This window comes from Juglans microcarpa x Juglans regia, chromosome 3D (genome assembly GCF_004785595.1).
Source record: "Juglans microcarpa x Juglans regia isolate MS1-56 chromosome 3D, Jm3101_v1.0, whole genome shotgun sequence".
Lineage (NCBI taxonomy): Eukaryota > Viridiplantae > Streptophyta > Magnoliopsida > Fagales > Juglandaceae > Juglans > Juglans microcarpa x Juglans regia.
In genome coordinates this window covers 4,964,390-4,991,354 of record NC_054598.1, presented here as the reverse complement: position 1 = coordinate 4,991,354, position 26,965 = coordinate 4,964,390, and the positions used below count along the sequence as shown (strand labels likewise).

The 26,965-nt window shown below is 36.0% G+C and overlaps 4 protein-coding genes and 1 non-coding gene across 6 annotated transcripts; all 5 read left to right on the top strand.

Moving 5' to 3' along the window:
- Positions 1–984: 984 nt before the first annotated feature.
- Positions 985–4,576, top strand: LOC121256254 (probable receptor-like serine/threonine-protein kinase At4g34500). Its single transcript, XM_041156979.1, is given in 8 exon segments — positions 985–1,763; positions 2,707–2,811; positions 2,926–3,048; positions 3,299–3,469; positions 3,568–3,608; positions 3,611–3,696; positions 3,783–3,992; positions 4,397–4,576. Coding segments are annotated over 8 exon segments (1,401 nt in total). The 5' UTR covers positions 985–1,197; the 3' UTR covers positions 4,496–4,576.
- A 1,825-nt stretch (positions 4,577–6,401) lies between these two features.
- Positions 6,402–12,101, top strand: LOC121255695 (cyclase-associated protein 1-like). Its single transcript, XM_041156178.1, has 10 exons — positions 6,402–6,883; positions 7,708–7,876; positions 7,970–8,034; positions 8,461–8,764; positions 8,844–8,988; positions 9,088–9,197; positions 9,297–9,352; positions 9,454–9,510; positions 9,714–9,857; positions 11,724–12,101. Exons 1-10 carry the CDS (start codon positions 6,611–6,613, stop codon positions 11,808–11,810), a joined length of 1,410 nt encoding a protein of 469 aa, XP_041012112.1. The 5' UTR covers positions 6,402–6,610; the 3' UTR covers positions 11,811–12,101.
- Positions 12,102–16,274: 4,173 nt separating this feature from the next.
- LOC121254973 (glucan endo-1,3-beta-D-glucosidase-like) lies at positions 16,275–19,582 on the top strand. Of its 2 annotated transcripts, XM_041155236.1 has the most exons (5): positions 16,280–16,483; positions 16,631–17,295; positions 18,527–18,856; positions 18,935–19,220; positions 19,306–19,582. In XM_041155236.1, exons 1-5 carry the CDS (start codon positions 16,408–16,410, stop codon positions 19,332–19,334), a joined length of 1,386 nt encoding a protein of 461 aa, XP_041011170.1. In that variant the 5' UTR covers positions 16,280–16,407; the 3' UTR covers positions 19,335–19,582. The 2 variants fall into 2 exon arrangements, with proteins under 2 accessions (XP_041011169.1, XP_041011170.1); XM_041155235.1 differs by having other exon boundaries at positions 16,275–16,483; positions 18,527–19,220.
- A 613-nt stretch (positions 19,583–20,195) lies between these two features.
- On the top strand, positions 20,196–20,267 carry TRNAE-UUC. Its single transcript has one exon. It is a non-coding gene; the product is annotated as a tRNA-Glu (tRNA).
- Positions 20,268–22,129: 1,862 nt separating this feature from the next.
- LOC121254975 (guanine nucleotide-binding protein subunit beta-2) lies at positions 22,130–26,821 on the top strand. Its single transcript, XM_041155237.1, has 6 exons — positions 22,130–22,513; positions 22,628–22,722; positions 24,257–24,681; positions 25,015–25,372; positions 25,731–25,844; positions 26,523–26,821. The coding sequence occupies exons 1-6, from the start codon at positions 22,408–22,410 to the stop codon at positions 26,556–26,558; spliced, it is 1,134 nt and encodes a 377-aa protein (XP_041011171.1). The 5' UTR covers positions 22,130–22,407; the 3' UTR covers positions 26,559–26,821.
- Positions 26,822–26,965: the final 144 nt, after the last annotated feature.

Here is a 26,965-nt window from a genome sequence, read left to right as displayed (position 1 = left end):
TCCAAACAGACATATCCCAAATTCAAAAATGAGTTCGGTTTTGGAATTATAGCATACGTCAACTCGAGTTCTGATTCTGTATTCATTTTATTTCATTAGCTCTTCCTGATATAATATTTGGACTCAACCTCCCTCGTTTTCTCTTATTACCCACTTTCTTATGGCTATTTAAGCAATGTCGATGTACCTAAATACACGAGTGAGGGAGCCATGCACGTGCAACCTGGTCAAGACAGATGGATTCCTTCAAATATGAAGTGATTTATATTGGATAGATTGTGTTCTAAGTAATGGCTCATTGACTCCTCCCAACCCCAAAACAAATTTAACCTTGAAAAAAAAAGTGGTAGTTAAGACTCCAATCCTAGAATTTTAAACCTCGAACATGTCTCGTTCCAATGCTCAAAGAATTTTTTTGTCTTGCAAATTAGGGAACTTGATGACAATGAGATGTTAGCTGTTGCTACCTATTCACGCTTGGCAAGATCCCATTGTCTAGATATTCAAAAGATACTAATTTCTAATCGACTTCTTCTCGAATTCGTGGCCTTATTTTTAGCGATAAATAAATACCTATAAATAAATAATAAGATAATTTTGTCCCATATATTTTTAATGTAGCAAATACATATAATTAATTAATATTTAGTCCCATATATATATATATTTGCTTTTCAATGCCTATAAATAAATAATAAGATAATTTTGTTAAACAAACATCTTCACAGTTAATGAATGGAGCAGCTCATCTTTCAAACTTGTATTAGCATTAATCCCTTACTTAATCTGCACAGCTTGACTACCGAGTAACATTAACCGTTAACATTGCCGGCTTTCCACTAATCTTGATTCTTCCAGGTTATTTTGGTCAATTTAGTATCAAACGGCCATATCATCTGTCACCCACCGCACACTGGCATTTACGTAAATGTACAAACAGAGCAAACCCAAAAAATAACGACGTCTCCCGTCACTCTTTTGCCTACCTTTTACTTAGGAGTTTGTATCCGTTAAACCCCTCTCTTCGAAACCTTTCAACGCTTAAAGCCTAGTATTTTAGAACTGAAGAAATCGAATGATTTCCCTTCTACCAAACATTCTTAAACATCAACGTCTCTCTGTTATCTCGCAGTTTTTCTCCCACGTTCCAGAGAAAAGTTTCAAGGCCCACGCACACGCTTCACCTCGCAGGGTACAATGTCGGTTTCCGGTGAAGTCCAAGCCTCCGATGACTCTCTCCCCCACAAGCTCAACTCCAAGACCTCATTTCTCGGCCTGAAACTGTACTTCGTGATCGGAATTCTCTTGCTTTGTGCGATCGCAGTTTTCCTAGTGATCTTTATCTATTTTTCTCTGAACAAAAAATATCGGAAGCGCAAAATGCGTGTGAAGCATAGCTCGGGGCTAATACCGCTGGTCTCCAAGGAGATCGTGGAGATCAAGTCCTTGAATCGCGAAGTCAATTATGAGAAGGCGGAGGTCAAAATTAGTAATGCGGATTTGAAAGAGCCGGAGGTTGAGGTTGAGATTAAAGGAGGAAAAAGGAGTGGAGAGAGTGAGGTGTCCGGGGGAAGCCGGAGTGACGTTTCGGTGGATCCTGAGAACATCGGGTGGGGCCGCTGGTACAGCTTGAAGGAGCTGGAGATGGCTACACGTGGATTCGCCGTGGAGAACGTGATCGGAGAGGGAGGTTATGGTATTGTTTACAGAGGAATCTTGCAGGACGGGTCGGTGGTGGCCGTGAAGAACCTTCTTAACAACAAGTATGTATAATCTTAGATTTTTAGGCCCTATTGGTTTCATAGGAAATTAGTTAATGTTTCCGTAGTTGAAGTTATTTTCTTTTTCTCTGTATCAATTTTCCATGAAAAAAATCTCACATCTCCCTGCTCTATTATGCGTTTTAGATCCAAGTTATATCGCTAAAGTTCCCGTTCTCAATTATTTTTTACTAAAACGTGGTTTTTAACTTCCATGTTTATTTTATTTTTCTTAGATCCAAATTTTAGTATTGTTCCAGCTGTACGTTTTGTCTCGTTCTTGTTTTTTACCATTTTGTTAAAATAAGTATATTTTTTTTGTTTGTCGAAGTCAAATTTCTTTGCTTGCACAAAGAACAAGTGGAAATGAATTACGACCAGTTCACCTCCGATCTGGACTGTTTTGTTCTGTGTCGGTACTAGGCTGTCTTCGTTGCGGAGTGCTAGGAAAAGTAAATGGTTACTTTGTTCTTTATTTCTTTATCCGCTTTGTTCTTTCTCATCTATATTTTACTATCAATAATTGCTACTTTCTTATTAAAAAAATGTCACTTTCTTAAAGTTCTATTATTTTCATTGTTAATACTCGTGTAAGGAATGAACTTTCCTTTCTATTTGATACGTATTACATAATAATTAACATGCAGCTAAGAAATGATACCGTCGAGCGAATTTTGCACTTTGAAATTTTGAATTGTTCACTTAATTGAAAGAAAATCGAGAATGTGAAACAGTACACTGATATGAAGGCTTTGTTGAATTCTTTAGTTGCTTCCAGGTGACAAAGGATTTTACGATTTGGTGTAAACCAGGTGCAAGCTGGTTCATTTATGAATGTAGCTGAGCGTTGTTTCCTATATTTCGGCGATGAATTTCTTTTTTTCTCAGCACTGGAAAATTCTTTAAATATGGATTGTTGTCATTGACACTGAGTTATGTGTTTTAGGGGTCAGGCAGAGAAGGAGTTCAAGGTGGAAGTTGAAGCCATAGGGAAAGTAAGGCATAAGAACTTGGTGGGTCTAATCGGCTATTGTGCTGAAGGTGCGCAAAGGTACTTTCCATGTGCCCACTTGACCCTATCCTCTTATTTTGAAAAGAAAAAGAGATGGAAAGTCCGTTATTTTCCCTCTAAGATTTTCTGTGGGAACTTCTAATGGCCATTCAGGATGCTTGTGTACGAGTACGTTGATAATGGCAATTTGGAGCAGTGGTTGCATGGTGATGTTGGCTCAGTTAGCCCACTGACCTGGGATATTCGAATGAGGATTGCCATTGGCACAGCAAAAGGGTATATACTCCGCTCTCCTGTTGAATTTCCTTATAACTGGTCAAAAGCGAACATAAAAAGCTGTGGGCTTTCAATTGGCCTTATACCAATGCTCGGGACAGTGTACCAAAGACAGTTATTTTACAGAATATGGAATTTAATGCGCTATCATGCTACTTCTGTTCTGTTATCCAAATTAGTTCAATGTTATTCACTAATTTCGTTTCTTCCATGACGGATCAACTTTTTTATGGTGCTTATTTCCGTTCAGGCTATCCTATTTGCACGAAGGATTAGAACCCAAAGTCGTACATCGCGATGTAAAATCCAGTAACATTCTTCTAGATAGAAAATGGAACCCCAAAGTGTCGGATTTTGGACTGGCCAAGCTCTTGGGATCAGAGGCAAGCTATGTGACTACTCGTGTAATGGGGACCTTTGGGTTTGTTCTCTGTCATACTTCCTGAATCAAATTTTGACGTGAACCAGTTCCGGATTTTACCCTGTAATATTGGCTAAGTTACCATACTTTTTCTGCAGATACGTATCTCCCGAGTATGCAAGCACGGGTATGCTTAGTGAGGGAGTGATGTGTATAGCTTTGGGGTTTTACTCATGGAGATAATTACAGGAAGAAGCCCGATTGATTATTCAAGACCAGCTGGAGAGGTGAACCAAGATATCCTTACAGCAACCTTGTCTAACATTTTCATCAGTCAAAAGTCATGACCATGTTTCTACTAAATTTGTTTCAGATGAACTTGGTTGATTGGTTTAAAGGGATGGTAGCAAGTCGTCGTGGAGAAGAGCTTGTGGACCCCTTGATTGAGGTTCAGCCCCCTCCCAGAGGTTTAAAGCGGGCATTGCTGGTTTGTCTCCGGTGTATAGACTTGGATATCAACAAGCGTCCCAAGATGGGGCAAATTGTTCATATGCTCGAGGCAGATGACTTCCCTTTTCGTTCGGTAAGCCTTGTGCTAGATCTACAATCTTCACCTAATTTTACAATTTTATGTTGAATTGATGATGGACATCGTTCATCCATTTTATTAAGCTATTTGTGTTACTTTCACGAGCAAGATGACAAGACCACACTAGTGCAATGACCATCGTAGTTATGACGCTGATTCCTTTATTTCAGTAGTAGTATAGAATTGGTGTGCATGTATTAGAGGACCACAGCACTTGGGGTAGAGACAGCGCGCATACCAAGGCTTATTACTAAACTAACCAATAGCTTGTAATGTGCCACTAGGCATGCTAATAAAAATATGTGACTTGTTCTGTATACAAGTGCATGTGCAACCTGTATATTTGATAAGAATATTTCTTTGCATCGACTCTAGTTGGTTTGTTTCTTGTTTTGAAGGAAATTCGATCGGCACGGGAGAAAGACCCCATCCCATCCGGTGCAGATTTGTCCACTAAAACTGAGCATACATACAAGAATGGCGGGTTGGTGATATAGATAAATCAAGATGGAGATGATCATTTTCTACACTACACATCTTTTAGTCTCTGAGGTGTGTGAGTTATACATCCACTCTAATTATTTTCCTTTTCAGCTCACCTTAATTAGTTATTTGTTTCATCTTCTGCAGGAGCTAAGAAAAAAAGACCCCCTTCCTTCCCCTCCTTGCAGAGATGTGTCTACTGAAACTGCACATCCTTCCAAGGATGGTGGGGGTGGTGATCGTTGTCTATATAAGATATGGTCATGTTAGCCCGAGATCCGATTATTTTGTACTATAAATTTTACAGTAATTCACAGCGAAGATAAGTCTTGGATGTGCATAGATATCTATTTTTACCCGAATTTCTGTTATGCTCAATCTGGTAACCTCCAAGTGATGAATGGTAGAAATTTTACACTGACACTGGTAAATATGTACATTGTACAAGCCTGTCTGCCCAAACTTCAAAGGTTAATTTTCCCGTGTTTTTAAAATCTAAAAGCAACGTAAACACAATATTCCTTTTAGTTTTTTTTTTTACAGTTTTTTTTTTTTTTTTTTTTTGTAGCTGCTTTTTCCATGAACACAAAATGCTCTGAAAATTGGTGTACAGTCACCGACTACCTTAAAATGACTCAAGACCATTGTTGTTGTCCTGGCTATTCTTGCGTCGGTGTTTGTTGAAGTAGCTCATTCCTCTTGCTGAAGCAACCACCTCTATGCAACCGTAGTAACTGCCATGCGTGCTTCTCCTCGCCCACATGTTTTGCTTCTCTGGCAGTGATTGCGGACCAAATTCGTGGGATTGATCGGACTGGGTCTTCAATGGTTGGGGTCTAAGCCCGAGCCCGCCTAGAACTCTATAGTCAGGCCCATGGAGATTCGTTTGGGCCCCAAAACTTTCAGGCTGCCATAAGCAACTTTTTGAAACGAGTAAAAAAATTATATTTATTATTCTCTACATCATATATCAATATACAATATATTATTTGTTATTTTTATCATTTTATTTAAATACACATATTGATATAGTTGATATATGATGTAGGAAATGAGCATTTCTTAAAAAAGTGAACTACAGCTTGGTGTTAATTGGATCTCTCCATCACATATACGCTATTGTTCATGCCTCATTTTTATTGAAAAAGTCTCACGCCCGAGGACCGACCGACCGACCGACAATCTCATAGCAATTGGCATCAAAAGAGCATCGATCGCAATCATGATGAGCATAATCCATCGGCACAACAAGCTTTATGATGAAAGTGGGAATTTTGTTACTTTACAGTTTACACCATAACTAAATAGTAAGGTTGCATTTAGATGTTGAATTGAATTTAGTTAATAAATTATTATTAAAATATTATTTTTTAATATTATTATTATTTTAAAATTTAAAAAATTAAATTATTTATTATATTTTATATTGAGATGTGAAAAAGTTATAATGATGAGTTTAACTTCTAAACGAAACTTAAATCTCCCTCCCATTCACTAATTATCATCAATAAACTCAATTCGTGCATCTTAATTCCAAGTTTTGCTGATTGGTGTAAATTTTTACATTGAACTGTACTCGATGGGATTTTTTATTTATTTATTTGATACAAAGAGGTAGCATTTGCCATTTTTTTATTTAACTATTCACAATATAAAAAAAAAAAAAAAAAAACTATTCACAACCAAAAGAAAAAAAAAGAAAAGAAAGAAAAGAAATCAAACGGTTGTAGCTTAGGTTCCACGCCAAATCATTGGAACCCTTACGCTCTTTAACCCCGTCCCGTTTTCTGTGTTAGACGTGCTCCACAGCGCACGAATCTCCCAGATTCCCTCTCGTACCGACACGTGTCTCCTGCACTACCTTAAATCTGTCTCCCTTTAAACCTAAACCCCCGCGCCGAAGTCTCAGATCGCTACCGCCATATCAATTTCTCTCTCTCCTTTCGGCGTCTCATATATATATTATATATATTAAAAAAAGGGGTTATCAAAAAAAAAAAAAGGGGGGGACAAATAGAAGGAGCATAATTGACAGCCACCACACGCACCATATTTGCTCTACCTCACGCAGACTGTGTCTGTGTTTAGAACAGAAAATCTAAGGGAGAAATAGAGATAGAGGGAGAGTGATGGAGGATAAACTGATAGCTCGGCTGGAGTCTGCGGTGGCTCGGCTGGAGGCGCTATCGACCGGGTTCACCTCGAGAGGTGCAACTGAAATTGGCGGAGAAACGCCGTTGGATCCGTCGATTGTGGCTTTCGATGATCTGATTGGGCAGTATTTGGGTAGGGTTTCGAGCGCTGCTGAGAAGATTGGGGGACAGGTGTTGGAGGTCACCAAGGTACTGCAAGAAGCTTTTAATGTTCAGAGGGAGCTTCTCATCAAGGCCAAACAAACTCAGGTCCGTTATCTTGTTAATAAATGAGAAATTTTATTGATGCATTTCTAAGGCTGTATTGCTCCACGAATTACGAATTATGCAAAATTTTCAATCTGGATTAGTTGCTTTTGGCGCTGAAAATAATTGGATGGGTGTGCGTGATTTGTACATACGAAATGGCAGTATTTTGCAAATTGTATCATTATCAGCCTATAGCATTGATGGAATTACCGGCTCAATCACTCGGCTTTGATACTCGAGAATGAGATGGTCAAGATGAGTGAACTTGATTTTGCTTCGTGCTCTCTGATGGCATAATCGCTACAGTTCTGATATTCTAACCAAGCGGGTTAGTAAAAAGCAAATAGTTGTATAGATCTTTCATACTCGGATCTGGTTCGTTGAGTGTTCATAAAACCATTGATGAATCTAGTTGATTGGCTCCAAGTCCAGGGTGAAACCACGATCAGTTTTAGAACGCCAGTGACCTGGCCAGAAACCCCATTGAGAATAACCACATTAGCATAAGCAAAGTCACAGCGATTTCTTTTTATATTAATCTAGAAAAGCTAAATCAATTTTTGAGATTAATGGTTGGTCACGGTGGAATATTACCATCTTGTTCAGTAATTTGATAGTTGATATATATATGGTCATTTCCTTCTAGGAACACAAGTAGAAATCTTATGGTGATGTGAGTGCTTGATTCCCGTGTTGATTTCAGACTAATATCTCCTCACAATTGTGGAGAAAATGATAGGTGGCTCTATAGTTTTCATATCCTCTCAGCGTTACAGCTGACGAGTTAACAGCCACGGTTTTATGGATTTCATCTCGTTTTGTAGAAACCTGATCTTAAGGGGTTGGCTGAATTTCTCCATCCATTGAATGAAGTGATCATGAAAGCAAATGCATTAACCGAAGGAAGGCGATCCGATTTCTTCAACCACTTGAAGTCTGCTGCCGACAGTCTTTCGGCTTTGGCATGGATTGCATATTCTGGCAAAGAGTGTGGTAATGGAAAATTTTGATTATTTTTGTTTTCCAGAAGCAGATGATTTCATTTCATGGAAATGTTCATCGATTCTCTCTCTGATTTCTTTTAAGGTATGAGCATGCCGATTGCACATGTGGAAGAAAGTTGGCAAATGGCTGAATTTTACAACAACAAGGTAATCTAATGTTTTTGGGAAGCCAGTAATTTGTGCCACCATGAACTACTTAATTATGTTATTCGTCAAGTAGAAACAGATGGGGACGGATAATAAACTGCCATGTAAGCAAAATAATGCTCAGAAGGAAAATTATTAGTCCATCCTTCTTTAGTTTCTTACATTATCTTTGCTGTGTCGAGTGATATATACTGTTTCATTACAGAGGAAAGGAATTAAGAACAGAAATATAACATGTAAATTTTTTTTATTTCATTCATTTGTCTTATACTTCCATTGCACTGTGGGTAATGCATCGTGGTCCAAAATTATATGAACCAACCGCACACATTCTTCCCTGTGGTATCGAATTGCAAGTTATGTAATGGATTTATGAGCTAAAGTTACCAGTGGCTAGGTGCTGACACTTCTCATTGTGAAAGTCAGATTCTTGTAGAGTACAGAAGCAAAGACCCAAATCACGTTGAGTGGGCCAAAGCCATTAAGGAACTGTATTTACCTGGCTTGAGAGATTATGTTAAGAGTAACTATCCTTTGGGCCCAGTTTGGAGTCCTACTGGAAAACCTGTTGCTGCTCCACCAAAAGCTCCTACAGCAGCAGCCCCTGCCCCTCCTCCTCCACCAGCTTCTCTCTTCAGTTCAGAATCTTCTCAGGCTTCATCATCACGCCCAAAAGAAGGAATGGCTGCTGTTTTTCAAGAAATTAGCTCAGGGAAGCCTGTGACTTCGGGTGTGTATTTTAACCCCTCTCTTGGCCCTCTCTCTCTCTCCACTCAAGGAAGTTATGATTTAGATTCTTGATATCCTAGGTCTGAGAAAGGTCACCAATGATATGAAGACAAAGAACCGATCTGATAGAACTGGTGTTGTTGGTGCTAGTGAGAAAGGTCGTACAAGCTCGCCTACTTTTTCTAAAGCTGGTCCACCAAAGTTAGAGCTTCAAATGGGTCGTAAGTGAGTGTTCCCATCCTCAGAATAGCGTTTCACTTTATATAAGGAATTGGTGCCAGTCTGTGATTTCTCTGTTTTCACCAATTTTGCATCTCCTGGCAGGTGGGTTGTTGAGAATCAAATTGGGAAAAAACAGTTGATTATTGATGACTGTGATGCAAAACAATCTGTATATGTGTATGGATGCAAAGATTCTGTCTTGCAGATTCAAGGTAGTTTTATGACTTACAGGCTTGTGAAATATGTTTATGCCTTTTATTACCTATTTAGAAAGTCACAAGGGAACTTATTATAATTTGGGCAATTTTCAGGGAAAGTCAACAATATAACAGTTGACAAGTGCACTAAGATGGGAGTTGTATTTGCGGTTAGTACGATATTTTAAAAAAAAAAAAACAGCTTTTTGGGTAACGGAAGCAATGTGTATCAGGTTTATTGATTAAATTGTTAAGTTTCTTGAAAATGCAGGATGTCGTAGCTGCTTGTGAGATTGTAAATTGCAATGGTGTTGAGGTGCAATGCCAGGTATTCTTATCCCCACCCCATAAAACGCCCAAAATAAACAAAGGATTCTATGATGTCTCATTGAAAAATCCGATGATGTTATTGTCCCAGATTTCATGCTAATTAGGCATAGAAAATAGAATTTGATTGAGGATGATCTCAATACCTTATTCATAAACTTGTAATGTGGTCTGATTTTTTTTACCTACTTGTGGCTATTACAGGGTTCAGCTCCAACAATTTCAGTTGACAATACAGCAGGCTGCCAATTGTATTTAAGCAAGGAATCTCTTGGGGCATCTATAACAACAGCAAAGTCAAGTGAGATAAATGTATTGGTACCAGGTGCTGAGCCTGATGGTGATTGGGTATGTTTCCTTGTTTCTTTTCTCGTGTGTGAGTTTGTGCTTGTGTGTGACTTCTTAAATGTATGCTTGGTTGTTCTTCTCCCTTTTCACTCTTCTTATCAATGTGCTTATAGATATACTTTTTTTATTCTTGAAGGGGGGTGGTGTTCATGGTTCGTGATCTATTAGTTGAATACCATGCCTAAGACATAGTGCATGTTTGGGATTGTGGTGGGAAATATAGCTTATAGCTTAAGTAATAAGTTCTACTATTAAAAAGTTATTTACTGTATGGTAACCATATGTTTAAAGCACTTTCAAACATGTTACATTTGTTTGAAAATAAATTTAAAAAGTGCTTTATGAGGTAAAAATTATTTTTTAAAAATTATGACCATATCTTTGAAAGTTTTAATTATCTTTTTTTTTTCTTTTTTTTTTTTTTTTTTTTTTTTTTTTTATAAGTATTGAAAGTTCTAATTATCTGAAAGTTGTATAGGTATTTTCGCCCATTGACAGTCTTTTTAAAATTCGAATTATGTTCCGCATTATCCGGAAAAGCACGTTTGAGAAAAAACATCATTTTAGCTTATTTGAGATGTTTTTTCTCAAACTTACTTTTTAGCTTATTTGAGATTAAAAAATGCTTTAATATGTAATACCCAAACAACTAATTTAAGAGCTTTTAAGGCTATTTAAACACTTTTTAAGACTCCTACCCCAACCCCAAACAGGCCCATAATCTTATTCGCTTTTGACTCTGCAGTTATTCTCTCATTTTGACTGAGTTTGGTAGAACTGGCCTATTGCTGGTGTGTATTTGATATTTGGTTTTTAAAGTGGATGTTTGTCTGTTTGTTGGACTGCTGAGGATTGGCATTGATCTGTGCTTTCATGGTTTCATTATTTGAATGGTGAAATTGCACATTAAGCATTCTTCTATATGAATCAAAAAGAATTTAACATTAAGCATGCGTTGCTCCATGCATGCCTCCTGGAGTAGTGCTGACACTAGTTTTTAGAAATTTAATTTTTTATTTTGTATTATCTGTTCACTGATGACTTTTGAATATGAAGGCAAAGGCCAACAATCAATTGGTCTGACCTCACAAATTCACATTTTGAAAAGTTAGAATGATGTAATAAATCTGAAATCTGACATATTCTGCCAAAGACTGTCCAATCTTTTTCACAAGTGTGCTGGGAAATGACACTGGTGCATTGGTTGTTGGTCAATATAGGCTCGTTGTTAAGGAGTTTAGTTGTCAAATTGGTGGTGTTTAAGGGTTGAGAAGTAGTTAGCAGAATGATTAATTAATAGGAGTAAATTTCTTGAGATGGTCCTGCTAAAGGACTTTTCATACATGGTGAACTAATGCTAGGCAGAGGAGGTATGAGTAATAATGGTGACTTGATTATGTTAAAAAAATCACTAGTTTTTCATCCTTCCCCCTGGTGCCGGTGTGGATTACTGGAATGTAGGTTAGGTAATAGGATGCTAGAGTCGGTATATATTTGTATGGTGTCAACTGGCATTAGAGAAAAAACACTGCTCTTAAGCACCGGGTCTAATTAACTTGGTATCCATCAGTCTAGGCTATGATGCACTAAAATTAGTAGTTACTACACATCCTTCACAATCTATGTTTGCTTTATTTGCCTAAATATTATATAGCCTGCAAAAAAAACATAAATAGAAATGTATCTGAACTATGTTACTAATTACTGTGTAGTCTGCTAGCACCTTGTATCTTTTCAATACACCATCTAGTGAAAAGGAGGCATCTATGCTACTTTAAGTGTCTCAATAAAACTGAAAGGGAAGTAAAAAGTAGTTTTGAGTTCCTCGAATTAACTTTGAATGGCTTATCCTGTGTTCTGTTACAGGGAGAGCATGCGTTGCCACAACAGTTCATTCATGTGTTCAAAGACGGTCACTTCGAAACTACTCCAGTCTCTCACTCTGGAGGTTAATTGAAACAGTTTGAGTTGCGAATTCGGGACCCAATGTCTTATATTTTTTTTCCTTGGATGGACAGGCGGCTTCTATTTCTTGTTCTCTTGATTTAATTGCAGTTGGTATATAGTTTTACACATTCGTGATCTGTTTGCTAAGCTGTTGGGTCATCAAACCACTAATTTCTGCCAGATTCTTTTGCGAAGTTTGTATCTGAATGAGTTTCTTTCTGAGGTTTCCAAACCTGCCTTTGTGCTGTAAGGTTTTGCTTTGCCAGAATTTCTTAATCATTTATGTTGTATTTGTCTGAGTACGTTGTCCTGGAATTTGAAGAAGCGTTAAAACTGTGGGGATGTAAACATATTGGTTACGTAAAATGGATATATAGAAAGCTAGCGCTTCACATCCAACGTAGCCAGATGCACACGTATTTTAATTGGAATTATTCGTAGTCATTTGCTTTAATTTATACGAACGAAATTTCTTTTTGCCTTCTGTAATCGCGAGAGTTAAATTAATGAGTAAACTTACTTACATACAACCATAGAGTACGCAAGTGCCGTGTAGTTATTTTGAAAAATAATTAAATATACTATTAAAAAATTAATTTTTTTTTCATATAAATTTCGTATTTATTCATTTTTTTTAAAGTGATTATGCGGTACTTACATATTCACGATTGCAGCTGTTACTCTTCTAAATTAATACCGGAGGTGCATGTTCCAACGAATTCATGGTGGATTGTTCCTCCGCAATATTGATTTTACATCTCGCTGCATGCAGATATAAGGACATATTATATTGACTTGAGTTGACCATTTTTTCGTACCATTAGGCTTGCTTGACATAAAATTTGTACGTTTTATTTATATACCAAACATATTAATGATTAATAACTGCTTTTATACCGTATATCATTCATATGACATAATTTAAAAATAGAAGACATTTTAAATTTTACATTTTACAAATCAAATTAATCCATGTGAATGGTGTATACTGTAAAGTCCTTATAAATTATAATAACATTTCTCATTATTGATAATGACATGCATCTTAGATGGGCAGACTAACAAATTGAATAACAGGTTCTGGATGCTTTCTTAGGCCGTTGCTACTCGAGTTATACTAGTAATGTGTAAAGACAAGATTACCCTTAGAGGGTTCAGTTATAGACTTAAAAAAATAAAATGCTATAAGTAAGATATGGATCGGGCCCTTGGTTCATTCGAAGCCCATCATCTCTACTTCTCTTCTCAGACCATGTTTACTGCTTCTAGCGCATGTTCTTATATCAGCCCACGCAAACCCATCTCATAACTAAGAAAGGTATCTTCTGGAAGAACCCTTGCTGCCAACACTCTTTAACTCCAAACTCCCGTAACTCATACTTCCTTGCCTTGTTCTTCTCCCTGATAGAGCGGCGTGTTACACATGTTTTGGATTTTCTATGATTTATTACAGTAATAAGTGGATTTAAATTCTCTAGACTTTGGAGTTCTGTCCAGACTACAGTATTTATGGCTGTCCGAACAAATTTTATAGTTAATAAATATTATGACTCATTTGATTGTGTTTCTCTTATTATAAGATCTTAAAATTTGGACAAGAATCTTAAAGTAATATATCTATATGGACTTTATTGAATTCAGCAAAGATTGTTCAGACTTAATTACCAAACATTTTCCAGTACTTTTATTTATTCCATTTATCTCAAAAGTAATTGCCCAACTTGTTGTTTTTATTTTATTTAATTCGGTCATTTTTCATCTGGAAATAACGAGGGTGGGCGGTGACTTAGAAATTGGAAGTCTTGTTCGTACACGGGGTCGGTCGTTGATTCAAAAATGAAGTCTTCTTTAGTAGGTATGCATTATTTATTATTCACACTCCCGTCCGACGTTTGTTACTAACCATTTTCCCAACGCATAGTGGGCAGGGCAGATTGGTAGTAAATGCGAAAAAAATGATAAATTAAATATTGATTCGATATTGGATTACGATGGTTGATTGTGAGATACAAGTAATTTTTAATGCATTTTCCAGAAGACGACCAGGACTTTTATTAAATAATCGGGCCATTTTATTTGAGATAAAAGAGAGACCCATGCAATTAGAAGAATCTAGCCCGAGTCTTCTTCACCCTTAATTCGTCGTTTATGCCAAATGGTGTTGGAAACTTGTTACCATTGAATTAGCAATGCCCTACATGAGGTCGTCGTTGCTGGAAACTTCCCTACTTTTAATAATTTCTAGTGATCTCAACCATCTATCTCCACGGTTTTTAGCTAGCTAGCTAGCTAGCTCTAGTAATTTCTTAGCTAGGTTTCTTCGTGTTTTGAATCTGTCTGATTCAAGGGAACTCCTAATTAGTTCATAAAGATTAATGGCCGGTGAAGCATTTGTTTTATAGTGTACATTAACTATTCTGGGAGCCCTTGTATATATTGACAAATATAGAATAATTATTTTCTCGATTCAACAATATTTTATAATGAGTTCTACGATATATAATTATTTTTACTTCTTTTTTGTATATTTTACTGATGTAATTAGATAAAATAATTATTTTATATTAAAAAAAATGACGCAATCAATCATATTAATAAAGTACACAAATAATACGTAAAAATAACATCACGTAAAATAAAATAAAATAACTGCACGTAGAGTAAAAAGTTCAGATGCAGAAATTTGCAGAAATTTCTACTCTGCATTCTGTTCTTTTGCTAAAAATAAAATAAAATTAGTTAGACCTTCGACTTTCTAGATGAGTTTGATCAGTCACGAAGCCTGAGGGATGGAACGGCTACAACTTATAAATAGACTGGGTCAAAATGTATTCATATTTTCTTTAATACACTATAAGAAAATTTGAACAATTCTTATTTTATCTATTGACAAAACAACACCGTTTACATATAATTAATTATTTTAAAAAATAAAAAAAATGGATTGTGATTATATATATATATATATATACACACATAAATATTTTATATACACACACTGGAATGGAATATAAATTAATGTATACCATTACCAATATTTCGTAATATATATTCTTCAAGTCACATTGAATATGAATTCTTCGATCAAAATTTTTCGTTTCAGCCGTCCGGCCGGTACAGGTACTATACATGTTCCGTACCAGCTAAAATACCGGCCGTACTGGCCGGTACCGGTCGTACCGGGCTGAATTTCGGCCTGTACCGGCCTATATTTCGGCTGGTACCGGCCGATATTTCGGCCTGTGTTTTTTTTTTTTTTTTTTTCAAACTACAAGCTTATTTTTTAACTCTCAATTCAGACTAAACTATTTATAATTTATATATATGTATTTATATATAATTTATTTATATATAGACTATTATTTTGGAATATAATTTTTATATATATTTATATATATAATTTATTCATATATCGACTATCCCGAAATGGTATTGGTACCGAAATATTTTATTCCAGTGCCTTGACCGGTACGACATCCGGTACGGTATTCAAAACATTGGGTTAAACTCAGTTTATATTTACTATATATATTACCTTTTGGTTTTTCTTTTTCTCCTATTATATATATATATATATATATATATATATATATATATATATTAAAGAGTACTTAGGATAATGAAAATCACATCGATCAATTCATGATGAACTTATAAACGGCAGGAGAAGTGCAACGAGAACGAATGTGCATATATGCATTGCATGCATGGTGATTTTGGAGACAATCGATGCAACGTCCTACTAGTACTAATAATAATGATTAATATTATCATGATCATCTTCTTGATCAGGAGCCTTCTGGTAAAGGGAATGTAAACTCCATTTTCCATATTTCCAAATCTTACCTCCAGCAGTTGGCTCACGGCGAACACTTGTTAGTTATACACGAAATTTGGACTTCATTTGTGTGGGTTATGGACATTTCAGTGTAGAGACGACTAGGTCTTGGTCAAGATCAACGTTGGGTTTTGGACTTTTCAGTAAAGAGACTGGATTTTGACAATGATAGTGATATGGTTACTATCGTTTTATTATCTATTAATTTATTATTTATAGTGTATTTATTTTTTTATTATTTATAATTTATTATTTAAGTAAAATAAATAATTAAAAAAAATCAAATAATAAATAATAATAAATAGATAGTAAAAGGGTATAAATCCTATCATTTTCCTTTTGACAATTAACAAGAAAAAATGTGGCCTTCTACTTCCGTGACCTTTACCTGCCGTTTTATTCTCACTAATTTAATTTAGAATAAAAATCTTGGCGTGATGCATTTCTTATCCTTGGTCTCCCAGCTTCTTTAATTCCTTTATTCTGCTTTTACAGGAAATATTTTGTTAAAAGAAGAATTTTATTATTACATCATATCATTTTAATACTTATTAGATTGATTTTCTAAAACTTTTAATACTATGAATTAAAATTATATATTGATATAAGATATTGGCCTCTGCTCAGACGATCCTACCGCTATTTATACCCCATTCCACCACCTTCCTCCCTAATTCATTATTGGCTAATCCCTTTCTCTTGATCTTCGTCTTTCTAACAAATCTTATCATTCGTCGTCATAATAACGAATTACTGTGTGCCGCCATGCCAACGCTCTTACTGCTTTCATTGTTTCTGATCTATCTCTCCCTCTTCATCCTCTCCGCTTTCAACTTCGCAGGTTAGTTCTCTGATCTCTCACGCATACACTATCATATTTTCTACAATTTTTGGTTTATTTCAGAATTATTATTGCTGGCAAAGTGCTGAATCCTTCTTAACCTCTAATTCACCTCCGTGTGTGTGTGTGTGTGTGTGTGTGTTTCAGAGTCCCAGCCATTCATTGGCATCAACTACGGCCAAGTCGCCAACAACCTTCCACCACCTACGGCCACCGCGAACCTCCTCAACTCCACCACCGTCGGAAAAATCAGGCTCTACGGCGCCGACCCCGCCATCATCAAGGCCCTCTCCAACACTGGCATCGGTATAGTTATCGGGGCCACCAACGGCGAGATTCCAGCGCTGGCCTCCAATCCCGACGCAGCGATGCGGTGGGTTAACTCGTACGTCCTCCCCTACTACCCTGCCAGCAACATCATCCTCATCACCGTGGGCAATGAGGTCATAACCTCCACGGATCAGGACTTGATCTCTCAGCTCCTTCCTGCCATGAAGAATGTCCAGAACGCCCTCAACTCGGTCTTACTCGGCGGTAAGGTGAAGGTATCGACGGTTCACTCCATGTCCGCGTTGTCTCGGTCCTACCCTCCCTCGTCCGGTTCTTTCAATCCCGTCTACCAGGACACCATGAGGGGCTTGTTGGAGTTCCAGAGGGAGAATGGCTCCCCCTTCGCCATCAACCCCTACCCTTTCTTCGCCTACAAGAGCGATCCCAGGCCTGAAATGCTTGCGTTCTGCCTGTTCCAGCCCAACTCAGGACAGACCGACTCGGGAACTGGAATCACGTACGTGAATATGTTCGATGCTCAGGTGAGTTTTACTGTGCTAGCTGAGTTTTAGCAGTAGAATAATGATATACACACAATAAATTATATAATATATTATACAACAATATTATAGAAGTGGAATATTTTTGTAAAATTATATTATTTTTATAAAATGTTTTATAAAAATATTTTTTATTTAATATATTATTGTATAATATATTGTATAATTTTACACAGTAGTAAGGTCGACCTCTGAATCAATCATGGGACACATGGTAACCTTTTTGTCCTTGCCCGTATGCCTATCCACACACGAGGGTAATTTGCTCCAACGTAGCCTCGTAGTGGTTCTCATTTTCTTTCCACCAATCGTCTCAATCTTTTGACTATACCCCATGATATATACATTAATTAGTCGTCTTTTTTTTCAAATTATTATTTTTGTTTTGAAATTTAAAAATTTTAAATTATTTTTTATGTTTTATTTGAAAGTTTAGTAAAATTATAATGATTAGATGAAAAAGTTAAAAATTTTAAATTAATAGTGTTTAGATATTAAAATGAAATGATTTTAATTAAAGATTTCATGTGAAACCAAACTAAATCTAAATTAGTCCGACTTTATTAGATTTTGCCTCTAGGTCGTATTAGTACTTAATGTGATACTCGGTACGTCATTTTTCTTGTTAATAATTAATAATTAATGTGGCAAATTTGTTCGGAACCTGACATGATTCTGAACAAACAGTGCTTCATCAACTTGATAAAGATATTGTATGTTATTTTTTTAGTTTCAGAAATTCCCACGTATAGATCCTGTAAAGTTATATTTATGATATAATTAATTTGATGCGATATATTAAATTATAAAATTATTTTTATTATTAAGTAGATTTATTAATATACTGTTTAGATTTAAAATTAAGTCAATTTATAAATTTATTTTTATAAAATTTTGTTGCGACTGAAATAGTACTCTCTCTTTTTAATTTGGTTTTGTGTGCACTTATGGTTAGTTTGTTTTTTTATTTATTAAAAGATTAATGTTAAATACAATCCTCAAGTGTCAAAGATCTGCTCACTGTTTTTGAAAAAATAATAGAATTCATCGTTAAAAAAAAAATTTAATGTAAAACTCATATTTATAAATTTTACAAAAAAAAAAAAGCACAAAATTTATAAATTTTAAAATTAAAAATATCATTTCTCTCTGTTCTTAACTTGTCCTGGAAAGCATATTGTTTTATATCATAGGTAATATGACAAATGTGCAGTTAGATGCTGTACGGTCTGCTTTGAATGCGATGGGCTTCAAGGATACTGAGATTACGATTGCTGAGACCGGTTGGCCGTACAGTGGGGACAGTAATGAAGCAGGACCCAGTGTTGAGAATGCCAAGACCTACAATGGGAATTTGATTGCCCACCTAAGATCAATGGCTGGGACTCCTTTAATGCCTGGAAAATCAGTGGATACATATATCTTTGCTCTGTATGATGAGAATTTAAAACCAGGACCGCCCTCTGAACGATCTTTTGGACTTTACAAGCTGCCTGATCTTACCATGATCTATGATGTTGGCCTTTCAAAGAAAAGTAGCGAGGTGAGACTATATATATATATAGTAACAATATTAATATTGGTTCGAGTTCTTGTCTCATGTCCTGATCATCATCATCAGACTCCATCGCCAACCCAAGTGATTCCATCACCAAAAACAACAGGAACAAGCTTCTGGTGCGTTCCCAAGGCTGGCGTTTCTGATGCTCAACTGAAGGCAAATCTTGACTATTCCTGTAGCCAAGGTATTGATTGCAGGCCGATCCAACCAGGAGGCGCCTGCTTTGAACCGAACACATTATTTTCACATGCTTCCTATGCCATGAATCTCTATTACCAAACTGCTGGGAAGAATCCATGGAACTGCGATTTCTCACAGACGGCAACCCTCACATCCATTAGTCCTAGTAAGCTCGTTTCCAATATTCATTAATCGTGCATCTATTACCAAGCTTTGTTATTTTTAATCTCTCTCTCTCTCTCTGACTGTAGGTTACAATGCTTGCAATTATCCTGGTTGATGCATGTACCTGAAAAGCAGCGTAATGATCTCACGAGTTAGAATCCTAGATACCAAGAAAATAAACGTAAAATGTTTGCGAATGATATGTCAGTGTGCTACTATTACTACTTATTTTGATCTATTTCCTACTGTGATCATGGAGTTGTAATTCTGATCTTTCTTATCGTACTTGTAAGTTTTAATCTTCATCATCTTATTATGAAGTAGTGCTTAATATCATATATAACTTATGTTTGGTTGGATAAATTCGTATCGTATTATAGTCCATGATTACTCCCATGAGCTCAATTTTTCCCAATCTTCAACGACTTTACACATCCAAGTCCAAGTCCATCTACACACACTTATATGAGAACTATGCTTAAAAAATCCAATGATTTTATTGCGTTTCTTAACATGAGTATTTTTCACGGGAGTCATTATTAATTCATCGACGAAGATTTCTACTGATCATCCTTTATACCACATATTAATACGTGATTTGTCATTTTTTATTCTTCTATTTAAACACACGCATATTAATAGTTTAATATGTGCATTTAAATAGAATAATAAAAATGATAAATTACATATTGATGTGTAGTGTGAAGATAATAAATAACATTTTTCTTATCCCCATCTCTGTTGCTTTCTATGGAGGATTTGTGATTGGGTTCGGTTGGTCTAATCGGGTTGTATTCGCTTTTGGGTATTAATCGAGTTGCTCGATTTGGGTTCCAAATGCAGCCTTCTTTCGTGGAAAAGAATCCGTCAAAAAGCCTTCTGGATCTGAACGGCCCAAGAAAGGCGTCGGAAAGAAGGTGTCGTTATCACAGACAAGTTTTAGTAAATAATACATATTTAACAAAATAGCTCGTAATCCGTTGTCGTCCAGCGGTTAGGATATCTGGCTTTCACCCAGGAGACCCGGGTTCGATTCCCGGCAACGGAATTTTTCCCATTTTTATTCGAATGAAATAAATAACTAGTTGCCAACTATGAGAGCCATCATCTTTGCGCGATCTCTGAATGGCTCTGATAACACATACAATATCAACTCAGAAATGTTGGAATCTATAAATTAAGCCGTTGATTGGATAGGTCTACCTCTACCCAAACAAAATTGATATATAGTTACTTAATAATCGAAATTATACTACTAAAAGACAATATCTTAAGAAAACTGGGCTTCCAATCTTGTTGAAACATGCCAGTGGACTGGGTCCTATGGAGTAATCTGGAGGCTGTGTAAACCAATATTTATCAGTGAAATTATATTTACAGTCCGCATTCTGTTTTCTAGAAAAATGAATTACATTAGAAAATTAATTATTTAATATTAAAATTCAGAATTTTTTTTAAAAGAAATGAATCCGTAACTGTATTTAACATTGCTCTAATTATTATATCTCGGCTTGCAAGGCCAAAGCAATAATAAGCGTGTGGAATCAAATATTGATTCTGTCCATCCCATTTGCTGATCCGCGTCAATAACAAAATATGATGGGTTTCGAATCTGAAAGGAACGTTGTCTTTATGGCTACCCAACTTACAAAGTGGGTTTTAACTAATCTATTATAAATATATTTTACTCTCTAATAATTAAATACTCAATAAATTTAATTTTTGAATGAGAGTACTCTTGGTATAAAAATCTCCTTCAACAACTTTGGAATAGTTAAACGTAGTGTATCCTCTTCGATTGCGGCCAACTACCATGTTTGAAATGTCTTATCAATCAGAATATAAGATTGTTTCTTTAGCAGTCTCCTCCTTGACTCCATTAAAAAATATGGATTCGATTCAATTTATTAGATACGTTGCTCGGTTATTTGTTTTTATTACCACACCATATCTTTGTAGATAAATGATATTTTTAATTACAAAGTATGTTAATATTATATATTTATTTTAAAAAAATGAGTAAATATAAAATCTATATATATAAAAATTAATTTTGTAACAATGAATCTTACTCTTTTAAAAAAAGAATACTTGATATATAAAACATGACTGTATTTAATATTAGTCAAATATATGTAAAGGGTTTTTGGAATCCGTCTCTTCCTTTTGTATTCCTACATTTATAAAAATTTAAAAAGTGAGCAGCTTGATACATATAATAATATGATATTGCATGAAATAATAATATGGTATTGCATGAAATAATAATTTAATACTCGTGTAAGATTAGCTGAATTAGACAGTATAAAATATCTCAATTCCAGAAAAATTCGTCAATAACTACCGTATTAACAAATAAAGAAAAGAAAATTTATATGCAGTCAATTTTATGTGTTTTTTGTGTATTTTATTAATGTAATTAATTATATCACTTTTTAATATAAAATAATTATTTTGATCAATTACATCATTAAATATATAAAAAAAATACAAAAACGTAAGGAAAAAAAAATCACGCAACAGCGTTCACACAACCAGTTTTAAGTATTATAATACTCTGATATTCCACGTAATGCAATGACTTTAATAAGTAAAATGATTTATCCTTCTTATATTAGCTTTTTAATTTCATCAAGTTTTCTTCTTTTATACAATAATCTTTTATCCGTATAAATGAATTCACAATACACAATTATTATTTTTTAATTGCTGTCCAATTGTGTTCTATAAAAATAGATAGCGTATAAAAAACGAAAAAGAAAAAGGAAGAAGTCCCAGATATGACCTATACGACCCATACAAGGCACAAGTGACAGCGTGTCCACATCCAACTATCCAAGTGCCCACCACGTCTAAGGTGAACGACACGTGGAACCCAAATGGGTCCGGCGGCCTTACGTCAGTCAGCTTCTCCTGCCATCTGAGAATTCTTCAGACTCCATCAACTCTCTCTCTCTCTCTCTCTCTCTCTCTCTGGTACAGATCTACTCCAACGTTGTTCGACATACTTTCTGTGTTCTAAAATCTTCCCCAATCAAAGCCCTAATACAGTCTCAGTCTCCCTCCGAACCTTTCCTGAATTTCCCAAAATTCCATTTTCTCAACACCCAACGAACGCTAGGGCTCAAATCGGGTAATCTTAAAATGGCTTTTTTTTGTTAGTAAGTTTTTCTTTTTTAACTGAAAGAATGTCCGTTGCGGAGCTCAAAGAGCGCCACGTGGCGGCCATGGAGACGGTGAACTCTCTCAGAGAGCGCCTTAAGCAGAAGCGGCTCTCTCTGCTTGACACGGACGGTATGTGGAATCTTGCAAAATTTGTTTTTTTTTTATTCTTTAGTTTTTGGGGTTCGGATTTTTCGGAGTTCGGTATTTCTCGGATCTGTTTGGTTTTGGTGGCGAATTTCGCAGTTGCGGGGTACGCGAGGTCGCAGGGTAGGACCCCGGTCAGCTTCGGACCCACGGATCTGGTTTGCTGTAGAACACTGCAGGGTCATACAGGCAAGGTATTCTAGGTTTTTCAAGTGTGTATTTATATACTCGTTTTATTTATTTATTTATTTTGGTCTACTTTTTTGCTGAAAATGATGAGTATATCTATCAAAAGAAGTTCAAGCTATTTGGTAAATGGGCAAATATGTCTAGTAAAGGAAATGATTTTGGGTCATAATAGTAGACATCTGATTGCTAGAACTTCTTCATCGTGACTTTTTGTTTCTAAAAGTGTTATGAGAATGAAAATAGGTGTTCAAAACGGGATTGTGTTAGCTCATTGATGGGAAGTCGGTAAGATACTTATATTCTCAATGTTTGATAATTATGATTTGGAAAATTAATCTTTAAATTGTGGCAAGCGCATATTGTTATTTGAGAATTTTACTTATAAACAAATATAATTTGAACGTTTTTGTGACTTGTAATTGAATCCAATGAAAGATGGTGCGTTGCTGTATCATACTCGCATTTTGTGATGCTTGCTTACATGTTCAAATAAAAAATGTAACTTTTTTTATAGGTAAGATATATTTGATTAACGATCGACAAAAAGAGGTATGTGGTAACATGGGGGTATATACAGCTGGCGTTAGTCAGAGAAAGAGGAGACGAAGAAAATCCTGAAAACTGAAACTAGAAAGACACAAATTGGCCAGCATCCAATGGAATAGTGCATAAAAAAAAAGAAATTCTTGAGATCCTTGAAGGTCCTTGTATTATTTTTGGAACTGTGATCCTACATCAAGCAAAACGAGATCATTTCCACAATGCCCCACCATGATAATTACTACCACGCCCCTTCCAGCATGCTAACAGTTCTACCACCAGACACGACATCAGTCAACTAATACACTTATCTATTTATTTTGATAAGTAAGATAAGTTTTATCAACAAGCAGAATGGGGGCACATCAGTAAGTGTGTAAGAGAGGAGCAATAAAATCCTGGAAACTAAAGTTAGAGAGATAAAGTGGCTGTCATCCTGTGGTAGAATGTATTAAAGAGGAAAGTCTGGAGCTCCTTGATGGACATCAAAGTGGGATGTTAACAGTGGCCCTTGGAAAGCCAAGAAATTGAAAAGCCCTCGAGCCTAGGCCCACACACACACGGACATTGGTTGGTTTCTTAGAGAGGGCGTTGCGAGATACCATGGTACAAGAGATGGGCATTTGGTATTTTCATATAGAAGATATGATGCAATAATAGTGATAACATAGGCTGTAATGCATACATGTCAACCCTTGAAGCTGCATGGTAGTAGCTTCTGTCCTTTGACAATTTAATGATTCTTTTTATTTTTCTGGTGACTCAGAGTTCTGCTATTGGTTTTTCGTTTATGACCCTTTGTCCAGTTTCGAACTGCTACCCACAATGCTTTTTTGCTAGTTACAATTGGTTAATTTCTAGTGACATTATATTTGGCCTTTCTGAGTAAGAATACATGTTTTATGTATAGATTGCTATGTTGTGATGCCACTTCAAGAAGATGGGGTTGATCAGAATTTATAATCACGACTTCTATAAATCTGATTAAAAAACTTGCAGGTGTATTCATTGGATTGGACTCCTGAGAAGAATCGAATCGTCAGTGCATCTCAAGATGGTCGGTTGATAGTGTGGAATGCCTTAACAAGCCAGAAGACTCATGCAATAAAACTACCTTGTGCATGGGTGATGACTTGTGCTTTCTCACCGACTGGTCAGTCTGTGGCCTGTGGTGGTCTTGATAGTGTCTGCTCTATCTTTAACCTTAATTCCCCCATGGACAAGGATGGAAATCTACCGGTGTCGAGAATGCTTAGTGGGCATAAGGGGTATGTTTCGTCCTGTCAGTATGTACCAGACGAGGACACTCACTTAATCACCAGTTCTGGCGATCACACATGCATTTTATGGGATATTACTACAGGGCTTAGAACTTCTGTTTTTGGAGGTGAATTTCAGTCTGGACACACTGCAGATGTACTAAGGTATAGGTGATTTTGCAAATGCAGTCAAGCTAATTTGTGTTCTCACCCTATCCTTTTTTTTATAGGTATAAACAATGGTAAAGAAAGGATTTTGTTCTCATCCTATTATAGAATGAGATAATATTTTAAAATAATTTTCAAAGCTTCGAAACTTGATGCATCTGTGTAAGTCGATTACTCTGTAAACTGAGCTCTAAGAATTTGCTTCATGTACTTCTAAAAAAAAATGCTTCATGTGAATTTGCCATGTGTCTCGGTACTGAGTTATATTTACCTACCAAAAATGATCCACTGTCAGTTTTCTTTAAATTCGTTAGTCTTTTGGATTCTCAGCGTCTCAATTAATGGATCAAACTCAAGAATGTTTGTATCTGGTTCCTGTGATGCAACTGCCCGATTGTGGGACACTCGTGTTGCAAGTCGAGCAGTACGGACATTTCATGGACATGAGGGGGATGTGAACACTGTAAGATTCTTTCCAGATGGCAACAGATTTGGAACTGGCTCAGATGATGGAACTTGCAGGTTATTTGATATCAGAACTGGGCACCAACTCCAAGTATACTATCAGCAGCATGGTGATAATGATGTCCCACATGTGACCTCCATTGTATTCTCCATATCAGGAAGACTTCTCTTTGCCGGATATTCGAATGGTGATTGCTATGTGTGGGACACCTTATTGGCAAAGGTATTTGTTTTCTTTTGGCTGGTCATATTTCAACCTTGGCCATGTGTGTTCAGAATTGCTAAGAATGTAGGATCTGAGTTTTCTACTTTAGCCCTTTTTACAAAGTTACCTGTCCAGCAGAAACTAAAAATAAATTACTTTTTTTTAATAAGTACTAAAAAATAAATTACTTTAGTGGTGCTTAAGAATTGACTAGACCTGCCCCCCCCCCCCCCCCCCCCCCCCCACAAAAGCCTAAAACAACACGCAACAAACAAAAATTTGTAAGCGTGCAGGTTTGTGTATGGGAGTGTGAAATGATATGGCAGGGCTCAATAATTGAATAATTAATTGGATCTAATCACTCATTTTGCGGTAGGTGGTTTTGAACTTGGGATCTCTGCAAAACTCACATGAGGCCCGGATAAGCTGTTTGGGTTTATCAGCTGATGGAAGTGCCTTATGTACTGGAAGTTTGGACACAAACCTAAAGGTTAGTCTGCATCTAAACCTGGCTTGTGTTATCTTTTATTTTGACTGCATAATGTGCAGGACAGCATGAGAGAACTTATCCTTTGTTTCCAATGTATTGTTAATCTTTTTGGCTCAGCTCACCTTGTACTCCATAAATACATGCAAATGAAAAAGGGAAAAAAATGAAGCATGCGATTCAAAGTTTCTCTTTTGATTCTGGAATCGAATCTACAAAGCCATCCCTTTTGATCTGCTGTTCGATGCCACGTGGAATTGTTTATTTTTTACATGTTGGACCTCTAGATTTCCTGGATATAATTCAAGAACCATGTTTGCTAACTAATATTGACTAGTAGATGGTTTAATACTTCATTTTCTACTTTCTATATCTAATCCATAAACATGTTAAAAACAAGGTAAAGAAAATTCTACAAGCTTGTGTATACTTGCTCTAGTTCTATGCTACATGAAATTAAATAATTTAAACAATAAGTAATGATGATCTCATGCAGTCTACTCTTGCCATGTACTAAAATTTGATCATTCCTGTTTTCAATGGTTGTTCTAGTGCGTTCCTTTCTTTAAGTAGGGAGTATTTTACATTTTATTTAGTGAGGATAGTTTTCCTTCACTTATATTCATTTGTCTTGGCTGTGATTAAATAAAATTTGAGTCATTTTTCGTTACACTGTGTCAGATATGGGCTTTTGGAGGGCATAGGAGGGTAATCTGATTGAAGAGAAAAGGTTAACTTCCATACGGTTTTCATAGCCGTCTTAGCATTGCATCTTTTTGCTAAAATGCGTTTGTATTTCCAGTATGTTGGTAGGGTTTGAGAAACCATAATCCTGTAATGTTCATTGTAATTCATAAAAACTGACAGTTGGAATATTGGAGAAAAAAGAAAAATATTTGGCTTGAGAACTTGAGCTGGAGGTACATATTTTTATCTGCAGGCTGCATAAAACTGACAATTCATTAAACCATAATTGCTGATGGGTGGTGTACCGTACATTCAATCATTTATATATGTTCTTTCCTTTGGATGCTGGGAAGCAATATGTGAAATCTCGCTGCCAATTTTGGCAGTCTGAAAATCCGTCAAAACCGCTTCAGGCAAATAACAATTTGTACTTGATG

Excerpts from the sequence above, each read along its gene's own strand:
- LOC121255695 (XM_041156178.1), top strand. The coding sequence starts at position 6,611 with ATGGAGGATAAACTGATAGCTCGGCTGGAGTCTGCGGTGGCTCGGCTG. Across the intron at positions 7,877-7,969 it reads ATATTCTGGCAAAGAGTGTG|GTATGAGCATGCCGATTGCA; the intron begins GTAATGGAAAAT and ends ATTTCTTTTAAG. Across the intron at positions 8,989-9,087 it reads GAGCTTCAAATGGGTCGTAA|GTGGGTTGTTGAGAATCAAA; the intron begins GTGAGTGTTCCC and ends ATCTCCTGGCAG.
- LOC121254973 (XM_041155235.1), top strand. The coding sequence starts at position 16,408 with ATGCCAACGCTCTTACTGCTTTCATTGTTTCTGATCTATCTCTCCCTC. Across the intron at positions 16,484-16,630 it reads CTCCGCTTTCAACTTCGCAG|AGTCCCAGCCATTCATTGGC; the intron begins GTTAGTTCTCTG and ends TGTGTGTTTCAG. Across the intron at positions 17,296-18,526 it reads TGAATATGTTCGATGCTCAG|TTAGATGCTGTACGGTCTGC; the intron begins GTGAGTTTTACT and ends ACAAATGTGCAG.
- LOC121254975 (XM_041155237.1), top strand. The coding sequence starts at position 22,408 with ATGTCCGTTGCGGAGCTCAAAGAGCGCCACGTGGCGGCCATGGAGACG. Across the intron at positions 22,723-24,256 it reads TGCAGGGTCATACAGGCAAG|GTGTATTCATTGGATTGGAC; the intron begins GTATTCTAGGTT and ends AAAAACTTGCAG. Across the intron at positions 25,373-25,730 it reads GGGACACCTTATTGGCAAAG|GTGGTTTTGAACTTGGGATC; the intron begins GTATTTGTTTTC and ends ATTTTGCGGTAG.